The 27,197-nt window shown below is 48.4% G+C and overlaps 2 protein-coding genes across 2 annotated transcripts in view; one reads left to right on the plus strand and one right to left on the minus strand.

Annotated features, from left to right (window-relative positions):
- LOC129631317 (tetrapeptide repeat homeobox protein 2-like) overlaps positions 1 to 27,197 on the minus strand; it is a 95,323-nt gene that overhangs the window by 13,687 nt on the left and 54,439 nt on the right. The gene's annotated exons all lie outside the window — the stretch shown is intronic.
- On the plus strand, positions 7,064 to 20,434 carry CRX (cone-rod homeobox). Its single transcript, XM_055552247.1, has 5 exons — positions 7,064 to 7,163; positions 16,156 to 16,290; positions 17,019 to 17,170; positions 18,758 to 19,746; positions 20,116 to 20,434. Exons 2-4 carry the CDS (start codon positions 16,191 to 16,193, stop codon positions 19,403 to 19,405), a joined length of 900 nt encoding a protein of 299 aa, XP_055408222.1. The 5' UTR covers positions 7,064 to 7,163; positions 16,156 to 16,190; the 3' UTR covers positions 19,406 to 19,746; positions 20,116 to 20,434.

Consider the following 27,197-nt stretch of genomic DNA (forward strand, 5'->3'; position numbering starts at 1 on the left):
TGACTGAGTGACTAAGCACACACACTTTTTTGTGACTGTACTGGGTTCTAGTTGCGGCACATGGGATCTTCAGTCTTCTTTGTGGCATGTAGGATCTTAGTTCTCTGACCAGGGATCTAACCTGGGTCCCCTGCATTGGGAGAGCGGAGTCTTAGCCACTGGACCACCAGGGAAATCCCAAGGCACAATGCACGTACAAGAAAATGCATATATTTTAAGTGATTAGCTTGACAGATTTTGACAAAGGCTTACTCTTGGCATGCTGTCAAGATGTAGAACATTTGCAGTCAATGCTTCCTCTCCAGGCAACTGCTTTTTCTGATTTTTTTAAAAATTTGAGATCACATTTACATACCATAAAATTCCCATTGAGAGTATACACGTTAGCGGTGTTTCTATAGAATTTTCTCAAGACTGTGCAACCATCACCATGATCTAATTTCAGAGTATTTTAATCATCCCCCAAAGAAATCCTGTCTGTGTCCACAAACCAGTCACTCTCCCTTCTCTATCCACACATGTGCCAGCCCTGGCAGTGATTTTCTGATTTAAAAACATTTTTTTGTTTTTTCTCTCTTTTTGGGGAAAGCTTATTGGTCGTTTTTTGTGATTTTAGGGTTAATTTTCTTAATGACTAAATGATAATGAGTTTTTTTGTTTCAGTTTTTGTTCTTCATAAGTCTCATGGCAATTCAATTTTATTCTTCTTTTTAAAAATCAGATATTTTGTTCTTGAACTTTGGAATTATACAGCTCAGAGTGTGTCTTCCAACATTACCAAGCAAGGAACTCAGTTCTGACACTACCTACCTAGAGACAGGCTCAGATTCCAGAAGTTAAGTCTCAGTCTCACAGGGCTGCCCTCCTCCTCCCCTTCAGACATCAATCTCAAGTCCAGATAGTCACCTGTGCCCCCGACCAACCAGTCGTAAATTGGATATTGCCATGATCCCCTCCTTGGATTTCATTAATTTGCTAGAGTGGGCTCACAGAACTCTGGAAAACACTCACTAAATTATCACTTTATTATAAAAGGATTTTAACAGCCAGTTGCAGTAGAGGAAGAGATAGTTAGATAGCATCACTGACTTGATGGATGTGAATTTGAGCAAACTTTGGGAGATGGTGGAGGAGAGAGGAACCTGCAGTCCATGGGGTCGCAGAGAGTTGGACATGACCATGACTGGACAGATGATGAGATCAAAAGGCTCCCAAGCACAGGAGCTTCTGTCCTCTGTATTCTGGGGTTTGGAATTTGCTACCCTGGTGGCTCAAAAGGTAAAGAGTGAGTGAAGTCGCTCAGTTGTGTCTGACTCTTTGTGATCCCGTGGACTAGCTTACCAGGCTCCTCCATCCATGGGACTCTCCAGGCAAGAATACTGGAGTGGGTTGCATTTCCTTCTCCAGGGGATCTTCCCAACCCCAAAAGGTAAAGAATCTGCCCTCAATGCAGGGGACCTAGGTTTGATCCCTGGGCTGGGAAGATCCCTTGGAGAAGGGAACGGCAACCCACTCCGGTATTCTTGCCTGGAGAATTCCATGGACAGAGGAACCTGGTGGGCTACATCCCATGGGGTCTCAGAGAGTCGGACAGGACTGAAGGGACTGACACTTTCCCTCTCGCAGCACAAAGTTGTGCCCTAGTTCACCAACGGTTAAGCTCCTGGAACCCCATCCTGTGGGGCTGTATGGATGTTCCATTATATAGGCATGATTGATGAAATCCTTGGTCATTGGCAGTTGACCTCAATCTCTAGCTCTTTTTACATCCCAGGAGGGGGTAGTTGGGTGGAGAGTGGGAGTGAGGTGGAAGGGACTGCAATTTTAATCCTTTAATCTCAAGATTGGTTCCCCAGGCAAACAGTCCATCCTTGAGTAACTTAAGGCTTTCTGAAGGGTATCTCATTAACATAACAAAAGACATCTTTATTTATCTCCTCACAAGAAATCCTAAAGGTTTTAGGAGCTCCAGGGAATAGGCTTCCCTAGTGACTCAGATGGTAAAACATCTGCCTGCAATGCAGAGGACCCAGGTTTGATCCCTGGGTTGGGAAGATCCCTTGGAGAAGAGAATGGCAACCCACTCCAGTATCCTTGTCTGGAGATTCCCACGGACAGACAAGCCTGGTGAGCTACACTCCATGGAGTCCCAAAAAGTTGGACATGAGCTGGAATCAAGATTGCCAGGAGAAATATCAATAACCTCAGATATGCAGGTGACACCACCCTTATGGCAGAAAGTGAAGAGGAACTAAAAAGCCTCTTGGTGAAAGTGAAAGAGGAGAGTGAAAAAGTTGGCATAAAGCTCAACATTCAGAAAACTAAGATCATGGCATCTGGTCCCATCACTTCATGGGAAATAGATGGGGAAACAGTGGAAACAGTGCCAGACTTTATTTTTCTGGGCTCCAAAATCACTGCAGATGGTGACTGCAGCCATGAAATTAAAAGACACTTACTCCTTGGAAGGAAAGTTATGACCAACCTAGATAGCATATTCAAAAGCAGAGACATTACTTTGCCAACAAAGGTCTGTCTAGTCAAGGCTATGGTTTTTCCTGTGGTCATGTATGGATGTGAGAGTTGGACTGTGAAGAAACCTGAGCACCGAAGAATTGATGCTTTTGAACTGTGGTGCTGGAGAAGACTCTTGCGAGTCCCTTGGACTGCAAGGAGATCCAACCAGTCCATCCTAAAGGAGACCAGTCCTGGGTATTCATTGGAAGGACTGATGCCGAGGCTGAAACTCCAATCCTTTGGCCACCTCATATGAAGAGTTGACTCATTGGAAAAGACCCTGATGCTGGGAAAGATTGGGGGCAGGAGGAGAAGGGGATGACAGAGGATGAGATGGCTGGATGGCATCACTGACTTGATGCACATGTATTTGAGTGAACTCTGAGAGTTGGTGATGGACAGGGAGGCCTGGTGTGCTGTGATTCATGGGGTCGAAAAGAGTCAGACACGACTGAGCGAATGAACTGAACTGAACTGAAGTGACTAACACATGCCAGGAATGACAAAGGTTAAAGATTTATTTTGGGGATTTCCCTGGTAGTCCAGTGGCTAAGACTCTATACTACCAATCCAGGGGACAGGGGTTTAATCTCTGGCTAGGGAACTAGATCCTGCAACTAAGAGTTTGTATGTGGCAATTAAAGATCCTTTGTGCCATAATAAGATAAGGTGCAGCCAAATAAATAAATATATTGTGTTTGGCTTCTTTCACCCAGCATAAGATTTTGTGAATCATCCATGATGTAATACATGTAGTAGACTGTTCCTTTTTCATTGCTGAGTAATATTCCATCTCATGGCTGTGTCACACTCTGTTCTTTTACAGCTCAGTAAGACATTTGGTTGTTTTCCATTTGGGACTTGGGACATGAAAAAAGCTTCCATGAACATTTCTGTACAAGTCTTATGGTAGACATACATTTTCATTCCTTTGGATAAATACCTAGAGTGGATCTACTTATGAGGTTAAAATAACTCATCTTTATAGAAAACAGCCAAACTGTACTCCAATGTGGGACCATGCCATTCCCACCAGAAAGTACAAGAGTTCCCAGTTGTTCCACAATCTCACCAACATTTGTGATGTTGATCTTTTTCTTTGTTACCATCTTGGTAGTTATGTGTAGTATCTCCTTGTGTGTGTGTGTGTTTCTTTCTCCAGTGACAAAGACTGCCTTTGTGCACTTATTGGCCATTTGTATATACTTTGTGCAGGATCTCTTTCAACTATTTCATTACTGAGTTGGAGTCTTCCTTATGTATTCTGGATACACATTCTTTGCCAGCTATAAGGTTTTGCAAATATCTTCTAACAGACGCTAGGATTTTCTTTAACTTGAAGTTTTTTGAAGGGTAGAAGTTCCCCATTCTAATTAAGTTGGATTTTTAAAAAGATTTTTTTTTTAATTGGAAGACAACTGCTTTACAATATTGTTCTGGTTTCTGCCATACATCAACCAACCACAGGTGTACATGTTTCTTCCCTCTCGAACCTCCCTCCCTTCTCCCACCCCTATGGTTACTGCTGTCCGTGTCCCATTCAAGGAATCTTTGCCTGCTTCTTGAGGTCAAGAAAATATTTCTCCTTTTTTTCTAGGAGGGCAGACTGTCTGCCCCATATGTCGACTATATGGCTGACTATAGCCACTGGACCACCAGGGAAGTAAGTCCCAAGAAATGTGTCTTTGATCTTTGTCATCCTGGCATATGTGTCAGTCACTTAGTCATGTCCAACTCTTTGGGACCCCATGGAGTGTAGCCTACCAGGCTTCTCTGTCTATGGGATTCTCCAGGCAAGAATACTGGAGAGGGTTGCCATGTCCCCTCTCCAAGGGATCTTGCGAACTCAGGGATCGAACCTGGGTCCTCTGCATTGCAGGCAGATTCTTTACCATCTTGAGCCTCTAGGGAAGCCCATATGTCACTACTGACTTGAGTCGTGTTTCCTTTCTCCCAGCAGTAATTTTTAGCTGGACAGTTAGTTGAAAGAAGAGATGACAGGATTTATGGGTGGATCTGATCTGTGTGTGAGGAGGAGGGGTATGCTGAGGAAAAAAGGGAGAAGGCAAGGCTGATTGCCAAAGTTTTCTTTTGGGTGTAGATGAGAAAAGAAAGCTATTTGCCTCAGGGGAGGAGCAGCCTGGGTTTAGACTCAGCTTAATTGACATCCCAGAACCACCTGCGTGACCTGAAACCCACCTGCCCACACCTACCCAGCCTAGTGGGACTCTGGGTGGGAAAATTTGGGGGAAGTGATAAAAAGGAGCTGACAACTTCTCCTGGGGGCTTTTGAGGACTTGTTCCTTTTTTTTTTTTTTTTTCCCATATGGGATCTTTAAAAAAAACTAATAATTAATGTAGCTGTGCTGGATCTCTGTTGCTGCGAGGGCCTTTCTTTTGTTGCGGTGCTTGGACTTCTCTTTGCAGTGGCTTCTCTTGCTGTGGAGCGTGAACTCCAGAGCACAGGCTCAGTAGTTGTGGCATACGGGCTTAGTTGCTCCGGGATTTTCCCGGACCAGGGATTGAACTGTGTCTCCTGCACTGACAGGTGGATTCTCCATCACTGAACTACCAGGGAAGCCCCTTGTGTGAGATCTTAGTTCCCAGATCAGGGATCGAACATGTGCCCCTATAGTGGAAGCACAGATTCTTGAACCCTGGACCTCCAGGGCAGTCCCCGAGGACCTGTTCTTTCTTCCTCTCTCTGATGACCAGCTTTCTTTCCCCTCTCCGGTGGGCCATGAGGGTCTGTTACAGGACTGGGTCCTCCTATCAGTAGCCTTTTGGCCGGTCATTGAGGGTCAGGTGGCCCCTCCTTCTCTCCCTGTCACCCCTGGCTCAAGCTAATGAGACGGGTCCTGATTCCCCAGCCAGGCTGCTGGCCTTAATCTCTCCTGGCAGGGGGTTGGTGGGGGTGGGGGGTGAAGGAAGAAAGGGCCCCTTATGGTGAAACACAATGACCCAGCCACAAGGCGGGATTACTGAGATCTCACGCACGCACATAGGTAGGTGTCGGGATACATTGGGATGGAAAACACACCCGCGTGGGGTCAGGAGCTCAGGGAGATATTTATATCCACACACACACACCCTGAAAAGGACAGAGAGGAGAAAATTCAGAGAGAGGCAGAAACAAGGAGAGTCAGAAGTACAGATCAAGAAAGGTATCAAGATAGGGAGAAAGAATTGGAGGGGGAACTAGAGAGAAAGAAAGCAAGAATCAGAGGAAGAGACAGGGAAGAGAGAGAAACAAGAACAGAAATTGAAGTTTAAAAGGTTGGGTAAAGGACAGAGGTGCTGGTGGGGTGGGGGAGAGACTGGAGTCACAGAGAGGCAAGTGTGTGTGTGTGTGTGTGTTAGTCGCTCAGTCGTGTCTGACTCTTTGTGACCCCATGGACTGTAGCCAGGCTCCTCTGTCCATGGAATTCTCCAAACAAGAATACTGGAGTGGATTGCCATTCCTTTCTCCAGGGGATCTTCCCAACCCAGGGATTGAACCTGGGTCTCCCGCTTTGCAGGCAGAATCTTTACCATCTGAGCCACTCGGGAAGCCCATATGCTTATAGACACAGAGAGACAAGGACAGAGACCAAAATCAAAACAGGAACAGGGACTCAGAGAGAGAGAATGAGAGAGACGGCAAGAGGGACCAAGACAGACAGAAAAATCAATAAAGACAGGACCAGAGGGACCCAGAGCTGAAGAATGAGAGAGGGGGTACTCAAGGTAGACTGGCAGGAGCCTTGAGGGTCAGAGCAAAAAGAAATGGAGGCATGGAAATCCCAAGCAAAGACGAAGGGCTTGGAGGGATGGAGGGACAGATGGAGATAACACAGGCAGAGAGAGAGCGGGGGTCGGGGGGAGAGGAAATGGGAGAAGTTGATATCAAGGAGCGATAGAGATGGTTGGCTGGCATCACTGACTCAATGGACATGAGTTTGAGCAAACTCCGGGAGATGGTGAAGGACTGGGAAGCCTAGCGTGCTGCAGTCCATGGGGTCACAAAGAGTCAGACACGACTGAGCGACTGAACAGCAACAAGTGACAGAAGCCGAGGCAAAGAAAGAAGAAAAAGGGAAACTGAGGCAGAGCAGGAAACAACAGGGCTGTGCAGAGATGACTTAGTGGACAGACAGACTGCTGGGGAGAGAAAGGACGACCCAGGAGAGGGAGCCGGAGAGCCCCGCGCCCCTCGGTTCTCGAATGATCTCTCAGAACATCCCACCTTGCTCTCCTTCCTCTTTGATGGAACAACAGCCAAAGCTCGAGGGACTCCAGTTAGACCTAAGGAAGAACTTCCCTGAGGAGTACAGGCTCCTGGTCCCAGGGTGTTGGGGCCTCCCATCCCCATCAGCCCTAATTGCCAAGATGTCATGGTTGTGGGGGGCGGGGAGGGGGAGGAGAGGAGGGGATTAGGCAGACGGGCGCCCCTCCCCCTCCCCGCCAATGTCACCTCCTGGCGCCCAGTCGAGTCCCCCACCCGGGGGCCAGGATTACCCTCCGAGATCCAGGCCACGGCAGATGACATCACTCCCAGCCAGGGCTTAAAATCTCCCCATGTGAGGGGACCCGTTTCCTTCAGCCCCTGCTGTCTGATGACTCCATCCCCGGGCCCCCCAGGAGAGCCCCGTCCCCACTCTCTGAAGGTGAGTGTCCACAGGAGCAGCCGAGGAAAGGGGATGGAGGAAGTGGGGGCGAGAGAGGGGAGAGGAGGGCTCAGGATGTGGGGTCATTTTGTTCATGGCTGTGTTTTCAGGGTCTGGCACAGGGTTGAGGAGCGGGAGTGTATGATGTTGGCTGGATGGTTGTACAGGGATCAGAGTGTCTGTCCTGACATTTGGGGAAATATGGCAGCCAGGGGCAGCAAGGATGGACAGGAGAAGCTGGCCCATGGCACACAGACTCCTTCAGGGGCTGCTTGTTGGGGAGGTGACATGACCAAGCCCACCAGCTCCCAGGGTCGGGCGCTTTTCACAGCCTGAAGGCAACTCCTTGGCTCATCTCCTTGTACTTTCCTTACAACTTAGCACAGCCTGAAACTCCCTCTTCATGTGTGCGTTCATCTACTCATTGCCCGTTTCCCCCAGTGAACCTTGATTTCCTCCCAGCGCCTGCTGTGTGGTTGGGATGCCTAAGTATTTGTTGAATAGATGGATGGATGGATGGAGGGATGAGCGAAATAGAGTCGGAGAGACACATACACTGAGCAGGAAGGTTTTGTGGCTGCGGCAGGAAGGAGGAAGGGGAGACTAGGAGACTACCCCAGGGGGCTGGGGATGCGATAGTTTGGGGATGAAATGGGGGCAAATTGATTATTTGGGGACCTCGCTGTCCCCTGAGGCTCTGGCTTTCCCCATGTCCAATCCTGGGTGGTGAGCACGACCCCCAGATTCTTCTCTCTTTTTTAATGTTTGAACTTTTTATTTTGTACTGGAGTATGGCCGATCAATAATGGTGTGATAGTTTCAGGTGGACAGCAAAGGGACTCAGCCCTACATACACATGTATCCATTCTCTGCCAGACTCCCCTACCATCCAGGCTGCCACATAACATGGTCAGCTCCTTGTCTCTTGGGTGACCGAGCCAGTGCGGGCTGCAGAGATCTGACAAAGCTGGGGGGTAGGTCTTGCTCGGACTGAGGTGGAGCCATGTGGGTCTGTGTGAGGTCACTCAGAGCCTCAGTTTCCTCATCTGCAAAGTGGGGACAATGACAAGTTGTTGTCATGATCCATTCGGATGAGCCATGGGAAGCTCATGTTTCAGACCTGGGCTTGTTGTGAGTGCAGGGGAGAGGGCTGGCCTCATCCCACTTTGGGGGGTCCTGAGCATTTTTTGGGGGGACAAGGCAGTGCTCTGAAATCCAAGATATCTGGGTTTTATTCCTGACTGTGCCACTCACCCTTGTGTGTCCTCAGAAATGGACAGAACCCCCTTCAGCCTCAGTTCCCTCATCTGAGAAGTGGGCTTGTGAGCTCCACAGGGGGCTGTGGGGAGCAACCTGAGGTCATGTAGCTTGGTGGTCGGGAGGGCGCAGGCTGGGGAGGGAGGGTGCTGGCTCTGTTGCCGGCCTGTGTGATGGGACCCGGGACTCTGCTTCTTGGAGCCTCGGTGTCCTCCTTGGTGGCATGGAAGTGGCAGTAAGACCTGCCCTGTGGGACGATTTCACTGGGTCACTGTTCCTGGAGATCTTGTTCCCGAGCAGCTGGGGATTCCAACTGGAGGTCCTAATGGATGGAGGACTTTTTGCCTGTCCGGGGGCAGGCGCCTTCCTTCCCCAAGCCTTGGTTTCTCCAGCCATAGATTATCTTCAGGACGACCCACAAGGTGGGTGTGAGCCTTCAGACCTCACCTGTCCGAGCACCTGCTCAGGTGGGAGTCTGGCTCCAGAGCTGCTGAACCCCAGGAGCCCTGAGCAACAGGCCCCACTGGTTGGTCCCCAAGGCAAGGACAGTGATCTTCCGAGCTCTACTGTTTGGGACTATGAAACATCACTGCCTTGAAATTAGCCTGGCAGAATGATAAAGGGTCGCTGTCAGGCTCACTGCAAATTCTCAATGAAAGATGGACACTGTGGTTGTTGTCTGTGCTCTTGGAGGTTGTACACACAAAGCCTGTTTGGAGGAGAGAAGTCCCGGAAGGTCTAATATCATCGACCACCTCATCTAGTTGCCAGACCCAGAGAAGGACTTCAGTGGGTGTCTGACATCACTTATGTTCTTATCGCTCTTTGCTGATGTCTCGTCCACCACACGCTTGCTTATTGGATGATCTGTAGAGTGGGCAAACCCTCAACCTTGGAGGTCATTATCATTATCAGCTGCTTGACTCAGGTTTCCTGCCTGTAGAATGGGATGCTCCCAGGGAGAGAGATCTAGGCTTTCCTGGAAGACCAACCCCTTAGCCGGGCAACTGGATGCAGATTCCCTGGTGAGGACAGTAGAAATGGATCTTTTTTTTTTTTTTTTTAGAAATGGATCTTTTTAAAAAATTATTTATTTATTTTTGGTTGCTCTTGGTCTTCCTTGCTGCGCAGGCTCTCTCTAGCTTCGGTGAGCAGGGGCTACTCTTTGTTGAGACGCATGAGCTTCTCACTGCAGTGATTTCTCTTGATTTGAAGCACAAGTTCCAGGGCATGCAGTCTCAGTAGCTGTGACTCACGGGCTTGATTGCTCCAAGGCATGTAGAATCTTCCCGGATCAGGGATCGAACCTGTGTCTCTTGCATGGGCAGGCAGATTGCTATCCACTGTACCACCAGGGAAGCCCTAGAAATGGATGCTTTTGTTCCAAGCTCTGCGAATTGTCCTTAGAGGGCAAGTTCAGCAGGCTCCCTGTTTCCCTTTTCTCGTGAGGGTCTGATGAAATATCATCAGTCCTTGGAGGAAAGGAAGGTGACAGAGGGGATCCAGGCTGGGAACTGGGAGAACAGGACCTCCAGGGGGGTGGTCCCCACTCACAGCCTGAGTGACCCAGGCAAGTCCCAGCACCTGAGTCTGCAGATGTTCTCAATTATAAAATATGAACATAATAGTAATGCTGTCTCTATGACCCAGGCTTGGGCTGAGGACCCAATGCCATGTTGCATTGGGAAATCTTGTGTATTAGTTATCTGTGGCTGTGTAACAAGTTAACCCCAAACCTAGCGGCTTAAAACAAATACATATTCATGATGTTGTATAGTTTCCTAAAGGAAATAAACCTTGAATATTCATTGGAAGGACTGATGTTGAAGCTGAAGCTCCAATTCTTTGGCCACCTGATGTGAAGAGCCGACTCATTGGAAAAGACCCTCATGCTGGGAAAGATTGAAGGCAGGAGAAAGGGGATGATGAGGACGAGATGGTTGGATGGCATCACTGACTCAACGGACATGAGTTTGAGCAATCTTTGGGAGATGGTGAAGGACAGGGGAGCCTGGCGTGCTACAGTCCACGGGGCCACAAAGAGTCGAACACGACTGAGTGACTGAACAACAGGCAAAAGTTTCTGAGGTCACAGGAATCCAGGGACAGCATCGCTGGATGATTCCAGCTCAGGGTCTCTCGTTCCGTTGTAGTCGGATGTCAATCAGGGCTGCCGTCAGTTGAAGGCTTGACTGAGGCTGGACAGTCAGATTCCTGGGGGTTCATTCCCATGGCTGTCGGCAGGAGGCCTCGGTTCTTGCCATACAGACCTTGCCACAGGACTGCAAAAGCATGTTCGGCACAACAGCTGCTTTGCTAGAGAGAGAGAGGGCTGGCCTCAGAGGTCACACTGTCATTTCCACAATATCTTATTGGTTGCAGATGCAGCCCTGCTCCATGGGAGGGGGCAACTCTAGGGTGTAAATACCAGTTATTATCTAGGACACCTCTTGATTCTTAGGATTTATGTGTTGTTTCTACTTTTATGATTAGTATTGACACCGAGCGTCCCCGAGACCTTTCTATCAGGTCCCACCCACTCTTAATCCACTTTCTATCCTGATCACTCTGCTCCAGTAGCCCTGGACACCTTGGTTCTCCTCCCATGAGATGAAACGATTCCAGCCTCAGACCTTTGCACCTGCTGCTCCCTCTGCCTAGAGACCTCTACCCCGAGATCCTCTCACAGCGGATGCAGAGTCCTTCATTTTGCAGCCCCAAATTCACCTCCTTAGAGAGAGGTCTTCCCTGATCATGCTTCCCCAGAGCATGCTTGAGCAGTCCTGTGGTGAGGTCTGTGCGGCAAGAACTGAGGCCTCCTGCCAACAGCCATAGGAATGAACCCCAAGGAATCTGACTGTCCAGCCTCAGTCAAGCCTTCAAGAGATGGCAGCCCTGATTGACATCTGACTTCCCTGATCATTCACCTAAATCAGACGACTCACCCTCACCTCAAACCCCTATCACTCTCTTATTTTGTTGTTCATGGTTCAGTCACTAAGTTGTGTCCGACTCTTTGCGACCCCATGGACTGCAGCACGCCAGGCTTCCCTGTCCTTCACCGTCTCACGGAGCTTGCTCAAACTCATGACCATTGAGTCAATGATGCCATCCAACCATCTCATCCTCTGTCTTCCCTTTCTCCTCCTGCCTTCAATCTTTCCCAGCATCAGGGTTTTTTCCAATGAGTTGGTTCTTCTCACCAGGTGGCTAGAGTATGGGAGCTTCAGCTTCAGCATCAGGTCTTTCAATGAATATTCAAGGTTGATTCCCTGTAGGATTGACTCATTTGATCTCCTTGCTGCCCAAGTGACTCTCAAGAGTCTTCTCTAGCAACACAGTTTAAAAGCAACTCAGCCTTCTTTATGGCCCAACTCTCACATCTGTACATGACTGCCAGAAAAACCATAGTTTTGACTATATGGACCTTTGTTGGCAAAGTGATATCTATGCTTTTGAATTTGCTGTCTGGGTTTGTCATAGCTTTCCTTCCAAGGAGCAATCATCTTTTAATTTCTTACTACCCCATTTAATTTTCCTTGGAGTTCTTAAAACTCTCTGGAAGCATTTTGAGTTTCTTAAGAAAAGTCTATTTCCTTGTTCGATGTTGATTTCCCTGATCAGAACCTCAAATTTCAATCCCATGAGAGCAGAGATGCTGTGTGTCTTATTTCTTATTGTCTCCCTAGACCTTAGAGCATGATTGATTTTCAGAAAGTATTTACTGAGTGGACAGCAGAACTTCAATTTATGATAAATGAAACTCTTGCAAATGAGGGTTGAGAAGGACAGGGCAGTGAGAGAGGGATAAGGTGGGAGCTCACATAAACACCATCCAATTGTAAGCATTTATTTATTTTGCAAATATTTATTGGGCATGCTGGGGACACCCCAGGGACTAAAATGTTCCTAGTCTCCATTCTCAGGTAGCTGGATTAGGGGAGACAGACAGGCAAACATACTTATAAATATGTCATATTTAGTACGTGTGATTCCTGAAGAACAGGAGAAAGTGTGTGTGTGTGTGTGTGTGTGTGTGTGTGTGAGAGAGAGAGAGAGAGAGAGAGACACACACATCCTGTTTAGGGTGTGGGCTGGCTCTCCTGGGAAATTATGTTTGAGCTGTGTCTTGGAGGAGGAGAAGGGGTTAGTTAGCTGGTGAGAGGGGGTTTTGGGCTGGGAGAGAGGCATTCCTGGTCCAGAACAGTTATTGGAAGTTTCTGGAGAGTCTGAGAGGTCTGCTGAGGTCATCTTAACTAGGGCGATAGGGAGCCCTGGAGAACGTCTCTCTCTCTCTTTTAAATAGGTGGGATTGTTGGCTTTGTTGTTGAAAGGGTAATTTACACACACGTGGTTAAAAAGGAATCCAAACTGTCAAACAAGGTATGGATACAACACAGCTCCTCAGAGGCAGCCACTTTTACTGAATATTGTGTCCTTCTTCCTGGGAATGTTCTATGCAATAGGAATGCATAAATATATGTATATATGCTGTGCTCAGTTGCTTCAGTCATGTCCAACTCTCTGCGACCCCATGGACCGTAGCCCACCAGGCTCCTCTGTCCGTGGGATTCTCCAGGCAAGAATACTGGAGTGGGTTGCCATTTCTTCCTCCAGGGGATCTTCCCCACCCAGGGACTGAACTTGTGTCTGTTAAGTCTCCTGCATTGGCAGGCAGAAATATATGTATGTATATATTTTTAAAAACCACAAGTGGTAGGTAGCATGCTATACACACTGTTTTTTTCCTTTGATATATATATATATACACATACATAGTATATATAATGTAGTAATAAATGATATCTAATATACACAGCACTGCACTTTTTTCCCTTTGAATATACGTTGTATATATAATGTGGTTTTTGTTGTTTAGTCACTCAGTCATGTCCGTCCGAATCTTTTGTGACCCCATGGACTGTAGTCTGCCAGGCTCCTCTGTCTATGGGATTTCCCAGTCAAGAATACTGGAGCGGGTTGTCATTTCCTGCTCCAGGGGATCTTCCCCACCCAGGGGTTGAACCTGTGTCTCCTGCATTAGCCGGCTGATTCTTTTACCACTGAGTCACCAGAGAAGCCCATAATTTGGTAAAATATGATATCTAATACACAGACACACACCCCTGTATTGCCAAAATGTAATAAAAAATTAAAAACCTGACTCTTAGGCACATGTAATAAACCAAAAACAAAGATTTAAGTCGTGAACTGGCTGTTTCCAAGGAGAATTCAAGGAAGAGAGGTTAATACTGTTATTTGGAAAAGGTGTGCTGAAAAAAGCTGGTTAGGTTAGGTACAAAACTAGTTCAAGTTCTACAGGCAGCAAAACTGTAACCCCGAGGTTATCTTTTCTACCAGAGACAAATCATTGGCAACCAAACATCTGAAAGTTGCCATTGAACTTGTCAGGGTCTGGATCCTAATCAATAGTGAAGAATTAATTGAACAAGGGTACTGCCTGCTGCTGCCAAGTCGCTTCAGTCGTGTCCGACTCTGTGCGACCCCATGGACTGCAGCCTACCAGGCTTCTCCGTCCCTGGGATTCTCCAGGCAAGAACACTGGAGTGGGTTGCCATTTCCTTTTCCAATGCATGAAAGTGAAAAGTGAAAGGGAATTCACTCAGTCATGCCCGACTCTTAGCGACCCCATGGACTGCAGCCTACCAGGCTCCTCCATCCATGGGACTTTCCAGGCAAAAGTACTGGAGTGGGGTGCCACTGCCTTCTTCCGAACAAGGGTACAGTCCCCTAGAAAAGGATCTAATGCTTGGGTTGGTTGTCTAGATAACCAGGAGGTGACTTGCTGTCAACCATTTGTCTCATTGCTAAGTTTAGGATAATCTTTTTTTTTTTAATTTATTTATTTGGCTGTGCTGGGTTTTAGTTGCAGCCCACTGGCTCCGGAGCACATGGGCTCAGTAGCTGCGGTGCTCAGGCTTACCTGCCTCACAGCATGTGGGATTTTAGTTCCCCGACCAGGGATTGAACCCACATCCCCTGCATCGGAAGGTGGATTCTTAACCACTGGACCACCAGGGAAGTCCCAGGATAATCTTTCCTTAACTATATACTAGAGGTCGATTCAAGTCCATTCACAGAGAATTATAGTTTTTAATGACTTTATAGTACTCTCTTGCCCGGATGTGCCATAATCGTAACATAACTTACTTAAATTACATAACTTACTTACTATGTCCCCTTTGGTGGACGTATAGGGTGCTTCCACATTGCAGCAATTATAAATATGCTGCATTAAAAATCCTAGCTTGGGTGGGGAGGGATAAATTAGGAGTTTGGGATTAACAGAAACGCACTACGATATATAAAGGAGAGAAACAACGAAGACCCACTGTAGAGCGCAGGGAACTCTATTCACTGCCTTGTAATAACCTGTAATGGAAACTAATATGAAAAAAATACAGAACTGAATCACTTTGCTGTGTACCAGAAACTAACAACATTGTAAATGAACTATACTCCAATAAGAAGTATCCGAGCATAAGATCTATGCAAATGTCCGCTTGCAAATCATAATAACCGCCACAGTTTTGTAGCATTTGCTGCATGTCAGGTGCTATTTTAAGTAATAATTCATTTGACCCTCACATCAACCTAAAGATGTAAGTGCTATTGTTTGTTCCCATCTTCTGATGAGGTGGCCGAGGCACCTTGAAGGCGAATCGCTGGGACCAAGGAAAGATGGCATTTTTCTTTGATAAATGTTTGCAGTTTGTTCCATCCACACTGTCGCCCATCTGACACGAGAAGCCTGTTCTGAGGCCAGCCCTGGAGTTACCAAGCCTCTTTGATCTTAGCCAACTTGATGGGTCAAAAATAGTCATGGGAGATCATTACTTGCTGTCATTTGACTGTGACTCCCTTGGGGTCACTACCCATCCCGATTTGTCTGGGACTTTTCAGATTTGTCACTGAAATCCCACATCCTTAGAAAGCTCTCCATCCCCGGCAGACTGAGACCACTGGTCACCCTACTCGTCATGATTCTGTGTGAGGCTGAACATCTTTTTTGAGGTCCTAGGGGTTGGGAGAAGGCGATGGCACCCCACTCCAGTACTCTTGCCTGGAAAATCCCATGGACGGAGGAGCCTGGTAGGCTGCAGTCCATAGGGTCGCTAAGAGTCGGACACGACTGAGCGACTTCACTTTCACTTTTCACTTTCATGCATTGGAGAAGGAAATGGCAACCCACTCCAGTGTTCTTGCCTGGAGAATCCTAGGGATGGGGGAGCCTGCTGGGCTGCCGTCTATGGGGTCGCACAGAGTCGGACACGACCGAAGTGACTTAGCAGCAGCAGCAGCAGCAGCAGGGGTTGGGAAGATCCCCTGGAGAAGGCCATGGCAACCCACTCTAGTATTCTTGCCTGGACAATCCCATGGACAGAGAAGCCTGGAGGGCTACAGTCCATGTGTTGCAGAGTCGGACACGACTGAGCGACTAACACTAACACACGGGGAGGGGAAAGGTCTTGGACAAGGGAGTAGGTCAGAAGATTGTTTAAAGCATAGAGTAGGAATAAGAGCTTCCATTTAGAATGCTCATTGCAGCTTTTGATCTCAGCTTTACAGAGCCCCAGTGACACTTTGACGACCTTAAGCAGAGGGCTGTTTTATAGGTGAGGAAACCCAGGCACAGAGTGGGGTCACATATCTAGGAAGAGACTGAGGCAGTGATGACCTGGGGAGTTTGTGACCACCCATCCTTTTCTTGCAGGCCCCCTGACCTGGGCCCCAGCATCCCCGAAGATCATGATGGCGTATATGAACCCGGGGCCCCACTATTCCGTCAACGCCTTGGCCCTGAGTGGCCCCAGTGTGGATCTGATGCACCCAGCTGTGTCCTACCCCAGTGAGTACAGTCGTCCTCCCCGCCCCCCACCCCCAGCTGGCCCCCATCTTCTGGGGTCCCTTGCCCTCAGGAAGAGGATGGGTACTTACAAGAGTGACATCAGGGCCATACACCAGCCAAACGGGCTCATCTGTAAATGCAAAGCACCACCCCACATGTCTCAGGGATGCAGGAAAGCATGTGGGTCTTCACAGAAATTTAGGACAGTGGTTCCCTCTCGGGTGAGGGAGGGAAGCCATCTGGAAGGGGGACCCAGAGGAATTCCCATCTGTCAGCACGCTTTATTTCTTAGTGAAGGAAGCGTTCTATTTTTGATGGTATTATTCTTTTATTAAGTTGACCATTACGGTCCTGCCTCTTTCATAGGCTGGATATCCCCAAATGGCTGGATATCCCAAATGTCGTGTTTCAAGAGAATGTCTTAGTGCAGAAGAAATTTTAGAAAGGGGATAAAAACCAAACTCATATACCTTCTTACACAGGTAAAGCCAGTTCTCCTCGGGGTGAGGCAAGAGTCCCCCTAAGGACAGGCAAAGGGAGAACCCATTTCCCAGGAGGACAGAGTGAGGTCTAGAAGTTGAGGGAATCAGCACCCCCTTAGTTTGGGCAGAAGAACACCCAGAAGAGCCTTGTCGGCATCCCATGCCTTCTCAGGACCTTGCATCAAGAGATGCAGAGAGCGGGGTCTCAGGTCACCCGAAGGTCCTGCTTTTCTGTCCTTACCCCAGGCGCCCCAAGAAAGCAACGGCGGGAACGGACCACCTTCACGCGAAGCCAGCTGGAAGAGCTGGAAGCCCTGTTTGCCAAGACTCAGTACCCGGACGTGTATGCCCGTGAGGAGGTGGCTCTGAAGATCAACCTGCCTGAGTCCAGGGTTCAGGTGGGATGTCCTGGTCCCTGGGATCCAGAGCGGAGGGAAGAGGGAGAGGTCACAGAGGAAGAGCCGAAGTCATGCAGTGTCCTGTTAATCTCTCATCCCCATTATTTCACTGGCTTCCTCTCTTGCATGCCTATCCCTTCTCATTCTACTCCATCAGCCCTGCCCCTGGTCCTTCCTTTAGCATTCCCACCAAGAACACTCTCTGCTCCCTCTACCTGGAAGATACGTTCCCTACACCCTGTTCAAGTCTTTGTTTATCAACCAATCTAGTCACCTTGCCAGTCAATGAGACGTACACTGCCCTTGGCATTAGAAGCTGCAGCTTTTTCCTGCCATCCCAACTCTGCTACTCCACCTCACTCTGCTCAATTGGTTCTCCCATAGCCTTTATCACTTTCTAAAATTCTATGTGATTTCCTTCCTTACCATTTATTTATATGCTGTCTCTCTCAACTAGAATGTCAGCTTCACTGCTGTGTCCCCAAAGGAGTAGAAGAATACATGTTTATTAAATAATTGAATGGATGGAAGGATGGATGAATGGATGGGTGGATGGATGGATGCATGGATGGATAAGTGTATATGTGTGTGTTTGATTGTATGTATGTATGATGTATATATGAATGTATATATGCTTGTTTGTATGATAATATGTGTACATATGTACATAGGATTGGAAGGATGAAAGTGTGTATCATTGTATGTGAAGTAAAAGTGTCAGTCTCTCAGTCATGTCAGACTCTGCGACCCCATTGACTGTAGCCCACCAGGCTCCTCTGTCCATGGAATTCTCCAGGCAAGAACACTGGAGTGGGTAGCCATTCCCTTGATCAAAGCCAGGTCTCTTGCATTGCAGGCAGATTCCTTATCATCTGAGCCACCAGGGAAGCCCATCATTGTGTGTATATATATACAACTGTACTTATGCATGATTGTTATGTGTGTGCATATGATTAGATGGTGAATGTACTTATGTATGATTGTATGTCTGCATGTATATATGAATGATTAGGTGGACAGATGAATGTATAGGTGTATATTTGTATGTTACATGATAGCAGGTATGTACGTATGATTGGCTGGAAGAATGTGTATATATGTGTGTAATTATGTATGTACACACAAATGTATACATGTACAATTGTGTCTATTGTATATGATGGTATGTGTGTGACTGTACAACCACATATATAAATAATTGGGTGGATGGTGGATGAATAGGGTGCCCCGTGTTGTTGTTTAGCTGCTCAGTCGTGTCTGACTCTTTGTGACACCACGGACTGTAGTCCACCACGCTCCTCTGTCCAAGGGATTTCCCAGGCAAGAATGCTGGAGTGGGTTGCCATTTCCTTCTCCAGGGAATCTTCCTGACCAAGGGATCAAACCCAAGTCTCCTGCATCGGCAGGCGGATTCTTCACCCCTGAGCCCCCTGGGAAGCCCCCAGAGTGCCCCATAGCCAATTGCAAAGTGGAGAGTTATGACTCTGGCATGCTTCACGGATAGGCATCACCACTCCTGGGTATCACGAAGGCTCCCCTGGGCCTCCTGCCCACTCACCCTCCCTCATCTCCCCTCTCGCCCCCCAGGTTTGGTTCAAGAACCGCAGGGCTAAATGTCGGCAGCAGCGGCAGCAGCAGAAACAGCAGCAGCAGCCCCCAGGGGCGCAAGCCAAGGCTCGTCCTGCCAAGAGGAAGGCAGGCACATCCCCGAGGTCCTCCACGGATGTCTGTCCAGACCCCCTGGGCATCTCAGATTCCTACAGCCCCCCTCTCCCTGGGCCCTCGGGCTCCCCCACCACGGCAGTGGCCACGGTGTCCATTTGGAGTCCGGCCTCAGAGTCCCCTTTGCCCGAGGCGCAGCGGGCAGGGCTAGTGGCCTCGGGCCCCTCTCTGACCTCAGCGCCCTACGCCATGACCTACGCCCCTGCTTCTGCTTTCTGCTCTTCTCCCTCAGCCTATGGGTCGCCGAGCTCCTATTTCAGTGGCCTGGACCCCTACCTGTCTCCCATGGTGCCCCCACTGGGGGGCCCGGCCCTCAGCCCCCTTTCAGGCCCCTCCGTGGGGCCCTCCCTGACCCAGTCCCCCACCTCCCTGTCAGGCCAGAGCTATGGCACTTACAGCCCTGTGGACAGCTTAGAGTTCAAGGACCCCACGGGCACCTGGAAATTCACCTACAATCCCATGGACCCCCTGGACTACAAGGATCAGAGTGCCTGGAAGTTTCAGATCTTGTAGAAGACCCTCCTCTCTCCATCTCTTGTCCCCCCTGCACATTGTCCCAACCTGCCCTGGGACAGCATCCCGGGGGAAGTGGCAGAAGTCCTTCCAAAGGTCACGGCCTCTTTGGCTCCAGTGACCAACACAGTCCACCCCTTTCCTCCCGGGGAGCTCGATAGGTCTTAGTCATCCTCTCAACCCCAAGGTGGTCTCATTCGGAGTCCAGCCGGCATTTCAAACCGTGAGCCCCAGACTCCAGAAACTGGTGCTGAGAATTCACCCTGAGATGAAATTAAACCAAACTTGCAGTTGACCCGGGGTGTGTAGGTCAGAAAATCACAGTGCTGTTGAACAAACAGGTAGGGAGGCTGGATTCCTTAACTTTCCATTCGGGGACACTTCTGTAGCTCATGGGTAGAGATCCTTCTAGAAATTCCAAAGACAGACTTTACGAAGCCCCAGGATGGAACCTTTAGACCAACTATACTGTTAAGTTCAGCAATTCATTTGGCAATTTTCCAGATTTCACAGATGTCAGGTTTACATGATAGGTTTAGGGGGCTACACACACACACACACACACACACACACACACGTATTTTCTTCTTGTTAGTTTCTTCTTAAAGACATTTCATCATTCATTCACGACACTGGAAATGGGCATATCTGGTGGAAGAATGGAAGGCAAGTTGCCTGTTTCACGTCTGGTTTGTTTTCTTTCGTTTTAGCATTTTTTTTAAAGGTGAACTTCACCTAAACACTGGAAGAATCACGGTTGCTGCATGGGTACACCGGCTATGACTGTGGCTATTTCCAAGAGAAGATGAGGTGGACAGGCTTCCCACCTGTAAATATACAAGAGACGGGCGTGGGGCAAGAGAAATGGATTTGGGGGCAGCCCCACATCCCACACTCACACTCCCTCTTTTAGAGGTTTTGTTTTCAGTTTCGACTGTGGGGTTGGACTATAAATAGAGCTTGGCCTGGGAGATTTTCCTGGGGCAGCACTGTATTTCTTTGAATACAGCCTGACCCATGGCCACAGAGACAAGCAGTGTAAGAATCTGAAGAAGGATGCAGGCATTCCAACACTCTTGGAAGTTTGGTACTTTGGCACCTATTTTCTCAATCTGAGTACTTTTATTTTTGGGTGGGGGAGGCAGGAGCCACGAGCCATTCACTGGTGGGTTTCACGAGGCCAGGAGTGAAAGAAAGTAGTGTGGGAAGGAAGTGGTATGCTGGGAGGTGCTTAACAACGGGCTCCGGAAGGAAGAGGAAATCCTGGTTTGTCGTTGTTGCCCATTTCTGTGGTGTAAATACTCCCACTGTGGCTGATGTCAAGGCATCAGGCTGAGGTCCCTGAACTTAGGAAGAGACACTTACCGTCTGTGCTCACTAGCCAGGACAAGCTGGCTCCAGGCCCCCAGGGCGGAAAGCAAGGTCAGGAGAAGGGGCACGATGCAAAGAGAGACTGGGTGGCATCAGATGATGCCAGGTCAGGAGGAACTATGAGCGGCACCCTGAGATCACTAGAGCCCCCAAAGATGGCTTACTCATCGTCTCTCCTGGGTCTGAGTCATGCTGGGACATTAGACCCAGAATCCACTGTGGAATCGATATCTAAACAGAGAAAGACAACATATATTGACATACGGGACGGATGTCAATCCCCTGATCCAGGCGAAAATTTGCCAGGGAGGGGCAGGTAGGAGACGGCACTGTGCTCTGGATCTGTGTAAACACTGGGACCAGGATGCAGTGTCCATTAGGCATTTTGCAGCGGCTCCCACCCTTTTTGCTGGAGGCTGGGGTCTCAAGTGTGAGTAGAGTCTCTCCCTGCCTCACCAAGTTCTCCATTCACAGAGGAGGGCGTGTCTTATGCAAATGATTCAGAGGCAGTAATAGAATCTGGGCGGGGGGGCCACAGACACAGGCCAATGGGAGTAAGACTCTAAGAGCGCCCCCCCACCAACACCTTCCTGGGGTCTTCTGAGAGTTCTCTAGGAGTTGGACAGAGGAAGGAGTCAAATCTTTCAGGAGATTCCAGGTTCCTTCTCCTGGGCCAGTCTTCTGAAGGCTGGTTCTTCAGCTGTCCCTTAGGGATTCCTAAAGCCAGGAACAGTGTCAAAGGAAGTGGGGGCAGAACAAGAGGGCTCCCTAATTCTGTGTCGGTCCTCTGTCCTCCCCTTGCCCACTCACTGGAGCTCCAGGTCTCCCTTCGCTGGCCACCTGTGGAGTGAAAATGATTAAAATGTTGGATCCTGATTAAAGTCTGTTTGATTTTTTATTTGTTTGTTTCTGTGGAGGGGCCTGAAGGTAAAAACGTCTGTCTTTGGGGCCATGGGTGTGTCCATATGGTTTCTCTGTCTGCTCACTGTCTTTTCTGTGACATCTCTGTAAAGCCAATTAAGCGGGAATGGGCTTCAGACGGCCAGCTTCCACCTGCTATGACCCCTCGCTGCAAGGGGGCGGTGACCATGCTTCCTGCCTCAGTGGTCCACAGGAGGATTAAAGTAGCTTGGGAAGGGAGTGGTGTGCTGGGAGGTGCTTAGCAATTGGCTCTCGAAGGAAGAGGAATTATTGGAGCCCTCCCCATCAGGCTCCAAGGCTCTGCAGCTTCATCTCACACCTCCCCCTTCGGCCCTCCATCCTTACCACCTTCCCTTCCATCCCTTCTCCTATTCTGGTCACTTTCAGTTTCCCACCATTTCTCTTCTGTCTCTTGTCTTTTCTCTCTCTTTTTTCCCCACTCCCCTTTTTCCTTCTTGACTGTCAAGTCTCAGACTCCAAGGTCCACATTTGTTTTTGCTGGTTTTTAACTTGTTTTTTCTTTCCTCTTCTTTTCTTATCCTTAGCCTTTCTGTTTCTCCAACTCTAGGTCTTCAATCTCTGCTAATGCCCCTCTCGTTCGCTGGATCCTGGGTTAAAATGTGTGTGTCTATTTAACAGAGAACTAATGAGGTCAGACAGACTTGCTGTTTGAGCCTGGCTCAGCCATGTCTGGTCCTATGACCTCGGGCTTCCTCCCAACTTCAGTTTCCCCCTCGGTAACGTGAGACGTTGAGAAGACCCACCTCGAGAGAATTAAATGATGTCATTTTGTTAAGTATTTGGCCCTGAGGTCTGGTCCAAGGTAAGAGCCCAATTAATGTTTATTTGTATAGTAAAATGAATATCACATAAAAGTGACCATTATTATCATTTTAAAGTGTGCAACTCAATGGTATTAAACACATTCACAGAAGAAACAAGACATAAAAGGCTCCATATCAAATGAATCCCTTTATGTGAAATATCCAGAAGAGGCAAATCCGTGGAGATGGAAAACAGATTCGTGTTTGCTGAGGGGAGGGGACATTGGGAAGGAACTGCTTAATGGGTGAGAGAGTTTCTCTTTGGGTTGATGGAAAAGTTCTGGAATTAGATAGGATCCAGCAATTCCACTCCTTAGTCTATTGTGAAACTCGCTCAGTCATGTCCGACTTTTTGTGACTCCATGGACTGTAGCCCGCCAGGCTCCTCTGTCCATGGGATTCTCCAGGCCAGAATACTGGAGTAGGTAGCCATTCCCTTCTCCAGGGGATCTTTCCAACCCAGGGATCAAACCCAGGTCTCCTGCATTGCAGGTGGATTCTTTGCCATCTGAGCCACTAGGGAAGCTCAAGAATCCTGGAGTGGGTAGCAGTTCCTTTCTCCAGGGGATATTCCCAACCTAGGAATCAAACTGGGGTCTCCTGCATGGCAGGCGGATTCTTTACGAGCTGAGTCAAGAATTGAAAACAGGTGTTCAAAAAGGTGTGCTCTTGTGTTCACAGCAGCGCTATTCACAATAACTAAAAATATGGGAATAGTCTGGATGTCTACCTTGAAGACATTATGCTAAATGTGTATCTTAACCTAGCATTTCCCCTGAAGTTGTACTTGTGCCCTTCATAGCATCTTTATTCATAATGGCCTCCACCTGGAAACGGTCCAAATGTCCGTCAATAGGTGAATGGCTAAAAAAAGCTGGTGAATCTAGAGAATGTCTTTAGCAATAGAGCGGAATGAACTCCTGGTGTGCAGATCAACTGGATGAATAACACAATAATGAGTGGAAGAAACCAGGTTCCAAGCAGTGTATATAGTATGATTCCACTTTCATGAAATTCTAGAAAAGATAAAACCAGTGGCAGAAGGTGATTAGTGATTAGCAGGAGCTGGGGAATCAATAGATCAGATTCACCACAAAGGGACAGAAGGGCTTCCCCTTTAAAAAAATTAAAATTTTTTTTGGCCACACCACTTGGCATGTGGGATCTTAGTTCCCCGACCAGGGATCGAACTGGTATCACCTGCTTCGGAAGCATGGAGTCTTAACCACTGGATCACCAAGGAAGTCCCCCAAAGGGGCTCTTTTTTGAGGTGCTAGAAATATCCTCTCGGAGAAGGCAATGGCACCCCACTCCAGTACTCTTGCCTGGAAAATCCCATGGATGGAGGAGCCTGGAAGGCTGCAGTCCATGGAGTCGCTGAGGGTCGGACGTGACTGAAGTGACTTAGCAGCAGCAGAAACATTCTCTATCTTGACTATGGGGGTATTTCTGTGACTGTATATGATTGCCCAAACTCATTAAACTGCATGGTTAAAATGGGTGGAATTTATAGTATATGAATTATACCTCAATAAATTGGAAGGGAAAGAAAAGAAAAACTTACTCAGCAGGTACTATTTGCCAGCACTGGAGAAAGTTAGTCCTAACTCTTCACATTCTCAAAGCAATCTACCAGAGAGATGCTATTATTATCAGATGGATGCTATGATCATCTTCACTTCACAAATGAGCAAACCAAGGCAGAGGCAGGTCAGGTGACCTGCCCACAGTCCCACAACCAGGAAGAGATAAGAACTGAGATGTGCACGCCTTGTGCTGGAAGGCAGACCCTCCGGACCCTCCTGGCATTTCCCCCTCCTCCCCAGTTTTGACCCTGCCTCTCCTTGCTTCTCTCCCGCCTGTCTCTTTCTTCTTTGGTCTCAAGCTCAAGTGTTATTTCTCTCTTCCTCTCTCTCCTCACCCCCATATGTCTCCGACCGACCTCCTGCTTCTCCTGATCTCTGAGCCCCTCCCGGGCTGTTTCCTCTGTCCCTGAACAGGACTAATTTAGCAAATGCTCCAATCCTCTTATGATGGCCCAGCCTCAGCAGAATGGCAGGGGAATTAGCGGGGATTAGGTTCAGACCCATGACCCATTGGGGGAAGGGGACTTCGTGGAGACAAGTGAGTTTTAACTAAGGCAGGGCATCATCCACCCTTGTCCCTTCCATGTGAAACCATGCCTGGGATACACAATAGTAATAAAATCACAGCTGAATTCTTTTCTGGTTGTGCCAGCTGTTCATTGCCGCCAGAGGGGGCTACCCTCTCATTGCGGTGCCCAGGCTTCTCACTGCAGTGACTTCTCTCGTTGCAGAGCGTGGGCTGTAGGTGTGCCATCTCAGTAGTTGTGGCCCACGGGCTTAGTTGCCCCATGGCACATGGAATCTCCCTGGACCAGGGATCGAAGCCGTGTCCCCTGCACTGGCAGGAGGATTCTTATCCACTGAACCACCAAGAAAGTCCACAGCTAAATTCATTACGAAGGGCTTACAGTGTGGCAGGCACTCCTGTATTTCTCCCTTATTAAATCTTCATTACAACCTCAGGAGGTAGGGGCCACCCCCATCTCCCCTATTTGATGGATCAGGAGGGGTTAAGTAACTTTCCCAAAGTGATCGGGGTCCTGTCCCAGCCATCCTGGTGGTTTCAAGTTATAGATGAAAAAACAGAGTCTGGGAGATAATGGAACAGCCCTGGGGTAGCAGAGTGTGCAAACGCATTCCCTGTTTGGTGACTTCAAAGGTGACCCTTTCAGCCCCCCACAGTTTGGAGGAGGTGAAGGAGAGGGAAAGAGGTCAAGAGAGGGTGGAAATGGAGCCGAAAATGCAGAACAGAAAGCAGAGCGGAGGAGGAGATTAGGTAGGGAAAGAAAAGACAGATGTCAGGAGGGGAGTTCGTGCAAGGTCTTATTTCTTCTTCAAGTATGTGATAATTCAACAGTGAAGCATATGGGCCTGGAGGAGGCTTTTTTTTTTTTTTTTCTTTTAAGGAAGGTTAATTTTGTATTTCATTTAGTTAACATATATGTAATTGTATCCTGTGGACCCAGCTGGGAGGAGAGAAGATACAAGATAGAGTTTGTCATGGCAGAGGAAGGGATAAGGAGAGCTGAGATCCCAGTTAATAATTACAAGCCTTTGAGACTTCCCTGGTGGTCCAGTGGTCATGACTCCTCTCTCCCAATGCAGATCCCTCATGCCACACAGCGCAGCCAAATATAAAACATTTAGAATAGTGCATAAGTGCCACAAATAAGAAAAATGTGGTTGGATTTCTCTGTTTCTCTCTCTTCCTCCCTTTCACTCTTTTTTTTAAAAGCAAATTTATTTATATTATTTTTTGGCTGGGCTGGATCTTCACTGCTGCAAGCAGGCTTTCTCTACTTGGGGTGAGCGAGTGGGAGCTGCTTTCTAGTTACGGTGTGCTGGCCTCTCACTGCGGGGGCTTCTCCTGTTGCAGGGCCCGGGCTCTAGGTCGTGTGGGCTCAGTAGTCGTGACGCACAGGCTTTAGCTGCATGTGGAATCTTCCCAGACCAGCGATCAAACCCGTGTCCCCTGCAGGTGGATTCTTAACTATCAGAGAAGTCCCTCCCTCTGTCTTATACATATTAATATTTTTGCGTTTGTCTCTGCTCCTCATATCAGTTTGTCTTTCTAGCTCTATAACTCTCCCTTTCCTTTCTCTGTTTTCTGGGAACAATTTCAGGGCTTCTCCAAGGCTGGCACAATCTGGTGCTGGCTTACCCCTCCACCCTCCTCTTTCCGCCTTGCTGGCCCCTTCTTGCCACTAAAACAAACCAAGCTCTGGGACTGAGGCCAGGGGTAGGGACCGGGGGGGCCGGATGGGCTGTCTCTTACAGTGTGTCCGTACTAAGCTGCTTCAGTTGTGTCCGGCTCTGTGGGACACTATGGACTGTAGCCCGCCAGATTCCTCTGTCCATGGGATTCTCCAGGCAGGAATACAGGAGTGCGTTGCCATTCCGTTCTCGAGGGGATCTTCCAGACCCAGGGATTGAACCTGGGTCTCCCACATGCAGGCAGATTCTTTGCCATCTGCACCACCAGGGAAGTCCCTGATAGGTCCTTTCAAACAGCCTCTTACTGAGATGCCCCTAAGGTTCCCATGATGTGTTCTCCCTCATTGCAATGAGACAATTGTTTGGTTGTTGGTTGTTTAGTCACTAAGTCCTGTCCGACTTTTTTGTGACCCCGTGGACTGTAGTCCACTAGGCTCCTCTGTCCATGGGATTCTCCAGGCAGGAATGCTGGAGTGGGTTACCATGCCCTCCTCCAGGGAATCTTCCTGACCCAAGGATTGAATCTGTATCTCCTGCTTGGCAGGCAGATTTTTTACCATTGAGCCACCCAAGAAGCCCAATGAGACAATCAATTTGCACAAACAGTGGGGCTTTCTGATGGTCTTTGGCTGAGGGTATTGACAGCAATCATCAAGTCTGTCTCAATGACCAACCTACTCTCCCCAAACATGGGAAAGCCAGATTCCCCATCCCCTCAGCTATCTGTCCCCGGCATGAAGCCTCTTCTCAGTCTTTGCTCATCTAAACATCACAAAGTTCCATTTAATTTCCTTTCATAGGGAGGGAGCCCATGATGGGGGAGGGTGGGTGAGGGAAGGATTGGGAGTTTGAGATTAACAAATGCAAACCATTATA

This window comes from Bubalus kerabau, chromosome 17 (assembly GCF_029407905.1).
Source record: "Bubalus kerabau isolate K-KA32 ecotype Philippines breed swamp buffalo chromosome 17, PCC_UOA_SB_1v2, whole genome shotgun sequence".
Lineage (NCBI taxonomy): Eukaryota > Metazoa > Chordata > Mammalia > Artiodactyla > Bovidae > Bubalus > Bubalus kerabau.